At 46.7% G+C, this 10,724-nt stretch overlaps 1 protein-coding gene across 1 annotated transcript in view; it reads right to left on the bottom strand.

The window, feature by feature from the left end:
• Positions 1-10,724, bottom strand: part of LOC122558590 (lysosomal protective protein-like) — a 25,673-nt gene that overhangs the window by 6,929 nt on the left and 8,020 nt on the right. The window contains exons 5-8 of the mRNA XM_043707363.1: positions 9,736-9,827; positions 7,224-7,308; positions 2,056-2,205; positions 990-1,123 (exon numbers count right to left, since the gene is read on the bottom strand). Coding sequence (XP_043563298.1) covers positions 990-1,123; positions 2,056-2,205; positions 7,224-7,308; positions 9,736-9,827 — 461 coding nt within the window. The remainder of the gene's footprint in view (positions 1-989; positions 1,124-2,055; positions 2,206-7,223; positions 7,309-9,735; positions 9,828-10,724) is intronic.

Below are 10,724 nucleotides of genomic sequence, written 5' to 3'. Positions count from 1 at the left end.
ATAGGCAAGAGGGGGGGTGGGGGCGGAGAGGTCGGGAAGAAGATTGCAGGTCAAGAAGGTGGTGCTGAGTCCGAGGGTTGGAACTGAGATTATGTGGGGGTAGGTGAAATGAGGAAGCTGGAGAAATCTGCATTCATCCCTTGTGGTTGGAGGGTTCCTAGGCAGAAGATGAGTCGCTCTTCCTCCAGGCGTCGTGTTGACAGGGTCTGGCGATGGAGGAGGCCAAGGACCTGCATGTCCTTGGCGGAGTGGGAGGGGGAGTTAAAGTGTCCAGCCACGGGGCGGTTGGACTGGTTGGTGCGGGTGTCCCAGAGGTGTTCACTGAAACGTTCTGCAATTAGGCAGCCTGTCCCCAATGTACACCTGCACCAACCAATCCAATCGCCCCGTGGCTGAACATTTTAATTCCCCCTCCCACACCGCCAAGGACATGGCAACACGACGCCTGGAGGAAGAGCGACTCATCTTCCGTCTAGGAACCCTCCAACCACAAGGGATGAATGCAGATTTCTCCAGCTTCCTAATTTCCCCTCCTCCCACCATATCTCAGTCCCAACCTTGGACTCAGCACCACCTTCTTGACTTGAAATCTTCTTCCCGACCTCTCCACCCCCACCCCCTCTCTGGCCTATCACCCTCACCTTAATCTCCTTCCACCTATTGCATTCCCAACGCCCCTCCCCCAAGTCCCTCCTCTCTACCTTTTATCTTAGCCTGCTTGGCACACCTTCCTCATTCCTGAAGAAGGGCTTATGCCCGAAACGTCGATTCTCCTGCTCCTTTGATGCTGCCTGACCTGCTGCGCTTTTCCAGCAACACATTTTTCAGCTCTGATCTCCAGCATCTGCAGTCCTCACTTTCTCCTAGTACTGAGGGTGTGCCACAGTGTGAGGAGTGCCATCTTTGGATGAGATGTTAAATCAAGCCATACGAATCAAAGGTGTACCTTGCAGATACGATACTGTCTGTTTGCAAACATGTTCTTTTACCTGCAGAGTTCCCAAGGTTGGACAAAGTCTGGGATATGCAGAGCCTGCCTTACATCTGCACGATTGAGCCAGGTCCACTGAGCGGTATCATTGATACATGGAGGTGCCATGTTCTTTGATGTAGCTGCATTCTGCTACAAGAGCAAAAGAAAATGTGAGTAACAGAGAGTACAGATACCCCAGAGATGCACATACTTCCAAAGACAATTAAACCCAGTGGGTCACAGGAAGATGGGCAAAAATGATTTATACAATGAACGAGATAGTCTCCTTAATTGGTGACTAATTGACAATAAGATCAAGAAATCCATACATGCAAGAAGAATGGGTCATTGGGATTCTGTCAATTTGGAGTTAAGGGAAGTGTTTGGGTACATTGGAATTCTGTATAGTGAAAAGAAGCTGTGTCCAACGGGATTCTGTACAGTGACAGCAGGAAGAGATTGGTCCATTCGGATTCTGTCCAGTCAATGTGACTGAGAAGAGATTGGATCCATTGGGATTTTATACAGTGAGAGTGAGTGGAAAGAGGGTAGTTCATTGGGATTCTGTACAGTGAGAGTGAGTGGGAAGAGATCGGATCCATTGGGATTTTATACAGTGAGAGTGACTGGGAAGAAGCTGTGTCCAATGAGATTCTGTACAGTGACAGCAGGAAGTGATTGATCCATTCAGATTCTGTACAGTGAAAATGACAGAGAAGAGATCGGATCCATTGGGATTTTATACAGTGAGAGTGAGTGGAAAGAGGGTAGTTCATTGGGATTCTGTACAGTGAGAGGGAATGGGAAGAGATCGGATCCATTGGGATTTTATATAGTGAGAGTGAGTGGGAAGAAGTTGGCTCCATTGGGATTCTATATAGTGAGAGTGAGTGGAAAGAGGGTAGTTCATTAGGATTCTATATAGTGAGAGTGAATAGGAAGAGGTTGGATACATTGGGATTTTGTATGGTGAGAGTGAATGGGAAGAGATCAGATCCATTAGGATTCTATATAGTGACAGCACGAGGGAAGAGGTTGCATCCATTGGGATTATATATAGGATGGAAATAGATGTTCAGTACCTTTGGCATTTCAAAGTTGTAATATCGGAAGAGGTTCTTGAGATCTGTGTGGAAGCGTGAGTTACTTCCTGGTATTCCGCCAGCACAGTTCATATATAGCGAGTACACGTTGAGTCCACTGTTGTAGATGCTCATGAAGACCTCCTGGACCTGGAAAGACAATAAGTTGTCAATGGCTGCTTTCTCAGGTCCCCTGAGTATCCAACAGCCTGTCACCTTCACACCTCATCTGTCACTCCCTTCAACTGGGAACTTGCATCTGGCCTCAGGATTGTTGGATGAGGCTGAAGATAATAGGACCTGATAAGAGGCTGAACAATGGGTTGTTATGTGAATAGAGTGAGAGAGTCATGCAGGTCGGCTAAGAGTTAAACCTGCAGGAAATGAATAAAGGCTGGCTCTACCACAGAAGGCATATATTTGATCAAAACACTTGGATTGGTTACGTGCACAGATAATTGTAAATATAAGGCACACGCTTGGCACAGAGCCTAGTGTATAAAGAGCCTGAAGAAATCCTTTTGTTCAGCAACACTTCAAAGATTCATGCTGAGCAAGAAGTATCTAATGCCAGGAGGCATGGTAAAGACATCAGCCAGGCTAGCTGTGAACTCTCCTGGGTAATAACATCTGAGTTTACTAAGTGGAGTGAAAGGCAGTGATTAAAGTCTCTCTCGTTGTTAAAAGTGGGTGTTGTTCATTTAAGTACAGGTCGTTCTGCTCTAACACACGTTTCGTTAATGCGAATTCGCTTTAATGCGATTGACAAATTGTTTCTATAGCATGAACATTTAAAGCATGTTCATTTTTTTTTAATTTCAAAAATATACTTTATTCATAAAATAATTTGATGGTCTGTACAGTTGGTCAGGCCATACATATGTAAACACTTACATACAGAGATCAGAATTTATCATTTTTATATACAGGTCTGTACGTTTTTCAATCGTATGCCCATATATTTAGCTGAGGCGCCAGTGGAGCCCAAATGACTACGTGGGCCCCCTGTTCTTCTTTAGGCAGGCAGATGTTACACGGTGGTCTTTCCCCACCGCGCCTTGGCGGCAGCTGCTCCAAGTTTCAGCGCGTCCCTCAACACGTAGTCCTGGACCTTGGAATGTGCCAGTCTGCAGCACTCAGTCGGGGTCAACTCCTTCAGCTGGAAGATCAATAGGTTTCAGACCGTCCAGAGAGCTTCCTTCACCGAGTTGATGATCCTCCAGGCACAGTTGATGTTCATCTCGGTGTGCGTCCCGGGGAACAGGCCGTATAGCACGGAGTTCCTCGTCATGGCGCTGCTCGGGACGAACCTCGACAAACACCACTGCATTCCTCTCCAGACTTCCTCTGCGTAGGCACATTCCAGAAGGAGGTGTGTGACAGTCTCGTCCCCCCTGCAGCCGCTTCAAGGGCAGCGTGCGGTGTGGGAGAGAGTCCGGGCGTGAATAAAGGATCTCACAGGCAGAGCCCTTCTCACCACCAGCCAAGTCATGTCTTGGTGCTTGTTGGAAAGTTCTGGCGATGAGACATTCTGCCAAATGGCTTTGACAGTCTGTTCAGAGAACCACTCGATAGGACCTGCCCTCTCCTTTTCCCGAAGGGTCTCAAGGATACTACGTGCTGACCACTTCCTGAAGGACTTGTGGTCAAAGGTGTTTCTCTTCATAAACTTCTCCATGAAGGACAGGTGATACAGAACGGCCCAACGACTCGGAGCGTTCCGCGGCAGCGAGGCCAGGCCCATCCTTCGCAACACCGGGCACAGGTAGAACCTCAGTACGTAGTGACACTTGATGTTTGCGTACCGGGGATCCACGCACAGCTTGATGCAGCCACACACAAAGGTGGCCATCAGGGTGAGGGTGGCATTGGGTGTATTTTTCCCCTGTTGTCCAGATCTTTGTACAGCGAGTCCCTTCGGACCCGGTCCATCTTTGATCTCCATGTAAACTGGAAGATGGCCCGGGTGACTGCAGCGGCACAGGTTCTGGGAATAGGCCAGACCTGTGCCACATATAATAGCAATGACAGTGCCTCACACCTGATGACCAGGTTTTTTCCCGCGATGGTGACCGACCGTAGCTTCCATCTGCTCAGTTTCTGCCTCACTTTGCTGACACGCTCCTCCCAAGACTTGGCGCACGCCCCAACCCGTACGAACCAAATACCCAGCACCTTCAGGTGGTTGGTCCTGATGGTGAAGGGGATCGAGGATTGGTCGGCCCAGTTATTGCCTTGGTTTACCTTGGCCCCCGAGGCCCGTTTGAACTGGTCACATATGCACATGAGTCTGTGCACGGACAGCGGATCCGAGCAGAAAACAGCGACGTCATCCATGTACAGGGAGGCCTTAACCTGGAGGCCCCCGCAGCCAGGAATAGTCACCCCTCTCAGGCTCGCATCCTTCCTGATGGACTCGGTAAATGGCTCTATGCAGCACACAAACAAGGCAGGAGAGAGAGGGCAGCCCTGCCTGACTCCAGATCTGACTGGGAAGCTATCTGATTCCCACCCATTGATTGAAACTGCACTGATAATGTTGGTGTAGAGCAGTCTGATCCAATTGCAGATTCCCTCCCCAAAGCCCATTTTGGAGAGCACATTTCTCATATACCTGTGTGATATCCTGTCACAGGCTTTCTCCTGGTCCAGGCTGATGAGGCAGGTGTCCAACCCTCTGTCCTGCACGTAGGCGATCGTATCCCCGAGGAGTGCGAGACTCTCAGCGGTACAGCACGGGTTTGGTCAGGGTGGATCATCGATCCTAGCAGACCTGACCCGGTTGGCGATGACCTTTGACAAGATTTTGTAGTCTGTGTTTAACAGTGAGATTGGTCTCCAATTTTTGAGTTCCTCCCTCTCCTCCTTCCGCTTGTAGACGAGGGTGATGATGCCTTTCCTCATGGATTCACTCATGGTACCTGCCCGAAGCATACTGACATACACCTCCAGCAGGTCCCGGCCAATCAAGTCCCACAGAGCGGAATAGAGCTCGACCGGTAAGCCGTCGCTTCCAGGAGTTTTATTCTTTTCGAAGGACTCGAGGGCCTTGGTCAGCTTGTCCAGAGAGAGCGGCTGGTCCGGTGTCTCCCGTGTTCTGTCATCTAAGACCTCCGTGATAGAGGACAGGAACGACTGGAAAGCCGTGCTGTCGGTCGGCTTCGGGTCATACAGACTGGCATAGAAGGATTTACTGATCCTCATGATGTCAGCCTGAGATGACGTTACCGAGCCATCTTCTTTCTTCAGGCTGCTGAGCACAGAGCTCTCTTTGTGCACCTTCTGGAAGAAGAAACGTGAGCACGTCTCGTCCTGCTCCACCGAGCGGACCCTGGACTGGAAGAGTATCTTGGAGGCCTCCAAAGCAAAGAGCTTGCTTGCCCTTCACTTCCTTGAGGTCCTCCGTGACATCGACCCCTATCGTCTGCAGCGGTAGCAGGTTCTGCATACTTTCCTGGAGCTGGGACAGTTTTCCCACCTCTCTCTCGCCTCCTGAACACCTTTGAGGATGAAGAACCTCTTGATGTTCCTTTTTATTGTTTCCCACCAGTCCGCTGGGGACTCAAAGAGGGGCTTCACGGTTCTCCAACCTGCGTAATCCCTCTTGAGCTCCTCAATGTTTCCTGGGGTCAACAGCTTTGTGTTCAGCTTCCACGTTCCCTTCACGTTCCCTTACCAGCCCGCTGCTCGTCCTCTAGGTGACAGTCGGCCAGCGGGAGGCAGTGGTCAGAGAAGAACACCGGCTTGACGTTGGTGGATCTGACCGAGAGCGTTCGGGACACAAACAGGTAATCTATCCTGGAGCGGATAGCCCCATCTGCCCGTGGCCAGGTGTATCTAAGCTGCGCTCCGTCTGCAGGGGTGCTGAAGACGTCGTGCAGCTTGGCATCTTTTACCATGTCCATCAGGGCTCATACATTGATTCCAGTCCCTTTGCTAAAATGGTGCTGCTTTACCCAATTTTCTTATAACGTGGGATTGCACAAGAACGGAACTACACATTATAGCAGAACTGACTGTACTTAATAAATTACTGTGGTTTTATAGAGCTCTAGGTGTCTTCGTCTACATATGTACTGTTGTTCCTCAGAGAAGGTAACAGGACTGAACTGACATATAAACTGACAGTCACATTGGTAAATCTATGAAGATGGAAGGTGAACTTGATAACCCTATGGGATACTGAGCTATACGGACAGAGGCAGAAAGTGCAAAGTTAAGGAAGTTCTGCTGACTGTGATGTGAAACAGAGACCTGCCATCCCTCCAATGAGAACATAAGAAACAGGAATGATGTCTTGCTGCTATTCAAAGTGCGTCAGAGATCAGTGTAATGGATATCATTGAAAATAATCCATCTGACATATCACAATGTTGTTTGTGGATCTTGCTGTGTGTGATTTGGCTCTCTCATTTATGACATTAAACCAGACTTCAAAGGTACTTAACTGAGGTGTTTATGATGTTCCAAGTTAAAAATCACACAATACCTTTTGTAGTCCAACAGGTTTAATTGGAAACACTAGCTTTCGGAGCACTGCTCCTTCATCAGGTAGTTGTCCAACCACCAAAACTAGTGTTTCCAATTAAACCTTTTGGACTACAACCTGGTGTTGTGTGATTTTTAACTATGTACACCGATCTAAACATTATGACACAGACAACAGAACACAGGGGGCTAACACCTTCAACATCTTCTCTGGGCTGACACCAGTTGTTACAGTTAACCTGAGAATGTAACTTTTAAAAAAAGGTTTTGTGATTTTCATATTAAAGAAGTGAAACGATCATCATCATTCTAACAGATGAGAGACTTAACAAACAATCAAGGTATTTTTCAATGTATAATTTCAGTTACATCACACTATAAATTTTTGTTATAAATTCTGTGCCTTACAATTAAGCCCTCCACAACCACCTGATGAAGGAGCAGCGCTCCAAAAGCTAGTGCTTCCAATTAAACCTGTTGGGCTATAACCTGGTGTTGTGTGATTTTTAACTCTGTACACCCCAACCCAACACCAGCATCTCCAATCATGATGTTCCAAGGTTGTGAAAGGCGCTATATAAATACCTGTCTATGTTTCTTATATCCAAGTATGCAGAATCAGAGAGCAAATGCAGAGTGACGGGGGGACGGGGGTCAGTAAGTAAGTGAGGGGCACCTACCGATTCTTGGCAATAATAGTTGTCATTGTTGACGAAGTTGCAGGATCCACCTTGGCAGCAGTACGTGTTCAGGTTGCTCCATAATCTTAATTGGAGAAGAAAGAGAACATGGTCAAGATCACATCTTTATGTGTTGAGGGCCAGACAGCACCATGAGGAGACACTGCCTCCTTTCCCATCCTATCCTCCCGCCTCAGTCTCCTCACGTCAAGTTCAATCTCCTGCGTCTACAAATTGAGTTCCTTATCTCAGCAGGTAACAGCCAAGAATCTTATTCCTCAATTTGAAAGCCTGATATTGTCAATCAGCACAGAATCCAGTGAATACATCAGTATCTATTATCGATATAATTTTGTCTTGAGGGCAATGTTGCAGGTTCCATATATTCCTATAGAAATCAATGAATTGAATGAGGTTGCTGTATTTAATTTGAACCCTCACTCCACAATGTTCTCAATGAGTGGGATTCCATCTCCCTGTAGAATCATAGAATCCCTACGGTGTGGAAACAGGCCCTTCGGCCCACTGAAGAGTAACCCTCCCAGACCCATTCCCCTACCCTGTTTTCCTATATTTATCCCTGATTAATGCACCTAACCTACACATCCCTGAACAGTGTGGGTAATTTAGACTGGCCAATCCACCCTAACCTGCACATCTTTGGATTATGAAAAGACATAATTTTATAGTTGAATTACCATAAAGGTGTGAAATGTTATCTTTTAAAAATTTGCAATCTTCGTGAATACGAGAAAACAGGCTAAGCGATGGTTGTGCAAACTGTCATCAGCTTACCCCCACTACCCTCTCAGGATACCAGGATTGGGCATTCATGCCAAAGATTCCCACAAGTCACAAAGCAAGATGGAAACAAACAGGCCCAAAGACCTGACTACAACTTAAAGGAGCTGGGAAACTCCTTGGTCAATTTATTTCAAGGGTCACCAGTGGGCTTGTTCTGGGCTGAAGATATTACTCAAAGCTGCAAAAATGGTGCCTCAGACACTAAAACAAAGAACTGCAGGTGCTGGAAATTGAAACAAGAAACAGAAATTGCTGGAGAAACTCAGCAGGTCTGGCAGCATTTGTGGAGAGAAAGCAGAGTTCACGCTTAATTTTTTTTCCAGAATGGTCACTGGACCCGGAAACGTTAATTTAGCCTCTCTCTCCACAGATGCTCCAGACCTGCCGAGCTTCTCCAGCAAATAGACAACAGCTGCGTTTGTTTGCTTTGGTGCCTGTGGTTTGTCAATTCAATCAACGGTGTACTGAGAATTTGTCATAAAAATGTCACTTGCTGAAACTACCTACAATTATATTTTTTAGCATCTGTAGCTACATTTCCTATCTGCAAAATCTAACTTTTTGTCAATTTTTCCCATGGTGAACTTGTGTCCGGATTTGAAATGTAAACTGTCAATGTAATTACATTTTTCTGCCAGTTGGGATTATGCAGCAGTGCTGTCTGAGATGGTGCAACTACAGTGCTCTTAATACATGAGTGTAGTTTCTATTAGAAATTAGAACCTGGGAACTCCTGTAACAATGAACAGGGTAAGTCGAAGAATATCTCATTCACTTATTTCTCCTTTGCTCCTTCTCTCCTATTTTTCTTTGCCTCTGTCTATTTGACCTGTTTCTCATTTCCTTCCCATGCAAAGTGAGGTATTGAGGAACGGACCCTTTAATGAAGTGGTACTTTTGGAAAAGATGTGCCTTCCAACTTCTCCAAACTCTTTTTACGCCTTCAGATCACCTACAAACACTGTCCCCGCATTCTGCACTCCTCATCTCGGTCCAAGTTTTTCAGAGAGCAGTTGGAAAAAGGACAAGACCCCGAAACCTGCAAATAACAATTCCTCTTGGCCTCCCTTCTGTTTTCTTCAGAGAGATTCCAAAGTGCAGCTTGTCATGTTTTCTAAAATGAGCTCAAGTGAGATAAGGCTCCTTGTCCTTGTATCTATTGTCTTCTAGTTGTTAGTAATTTTCGAATGAGACAATCCTAGCTACGTGCAAAAGCAAAAGTAACAGGAGCAGGCTATTCACTAATGATCAAATTGTAGCCTCCACTTCACATTCCTGCCTGCCCTTTAGAAGCTCTGAGTCCCTTGTAAATTAAAACTCTACCTAATTCAGAACCAGGCTCCACTGCTCATTGAGGGAAAGAATTCCAAAGTGTAACAACCTTCTGAGAGACAAGGGTCTTCTTCAGCTCTGCCTTAAGCAGGTGAGCACCTTATTTTGAACCAGTACCTCTGATTTTGGGCTCTGCCATCAGGGAAAACATCCTCCTCACAACAGCTACTTTGTCAAGCCCCCTCAGAAACTTAAAGATTTTACTGAAATTACTGCTGGGAATGAAAGCCACAGTTCCTTCAGTGGGAACAGGTTGACCCACATTGAACAGGTTCAACCCTGCTCTGCGCAACGTTTCAGACTGGGTGAGAGCGGTTCCCCGGTTTAGACCAACCACACGCTGTGATTTGATGTGCTTAGTTTGCGTAACACTCACGTGTCCCCAAAGAGTCCGTGGTAATATCCAAAATAGACAAGCGATTGGTCATTGTAGAATGTGCTGCTCAGTCCGTTCCCAACTCCAAAGCCCTAGAACATGGAATGCAGTTTCACCACAACAAGCTTGGCTCCTGCCCACGTTCCACCCCCTGGATTGACTCCAGTACATACAGGTGCTGATAGTCATTGGACATTAGGCATTGGCTGGGGGATTGAATGGTGCCCACTGCACCTGATTTCTAACACATGGAAACACTGCAGCCCACACCAGCAAGGATCATTCTCACCCTGAGCGAAGGGATAATGGGTTTGATTCCCATTGCACATACTGGAGGGCAAGGCTGAGATCTGAGAGTTATTCGCTAACAGAGATACTGTTTTTTGATGAGAAGTTAAACTAAATCTCTGCCCCTTCAGATCATGGAATCTCTACAGTGTGAAAACCGGCCATTTGGCCCATCAAGTCCACACTGACCCTCTGAACAGGATCCCACCCCCAGACCCACCCCCCTCCTCTCTGTAACCCTGCATTTCCCATGGCTAATCCACCTAACCTATACATCCCTGGACACTACAGGCAATTTAGCATGGCCAATCCACCTAACTTGCACATCTTTGGATTGAGGGAAGAAACCGGAGCACCTGGAAGAAACCCACAAAGACACAGGGAGAATGTGTAAACTCCATACAGACAGTCGCCCGAGGCTGGATATGAACCAAGGTTCCTCACGCTAACCACTGAGCCACCCATGGAGATGATAGATCTCATGCCACTATTTGGAGAAGAGCAATGTGTGGTTCCGCCAAATTTAATCTTTCCGTCACATCAGTTAATCAGATTTCTCCAGCCATTATCACATTGCTGTTATTGAGAGCTCTTCTGCATACATTGGCTATTGTGTATCCTTTATTACAATACTGGTTACACTTAATCAGTACCTCAGTGGATGAGAAGCTGTTTGGGATGTTGTGATAAAATATGAAATA

The sequence above is a fragment of the Chiloscyllium plagiosum genome, chromosome 17 (genome assembly GCF_004010195.1).
Source record: "Chiloscyllium plagiosum isolate BGI_BamShark_2017 chromosome 17, ASM401019v2, whole genome shotgun sequence".
Taxonomy (NCBI): Eukaryota; Metazoa; Chordata; class Chondrichthyes; order Orectolobiformes; family Hemiscylliidae; genus Chiloscyllium; species Chiloscyllium plagiosum.
Note: the sequence above shows the minus strand (reverse complement) of the source record. Positions and strands in the feature narration are given on the sequence as shown.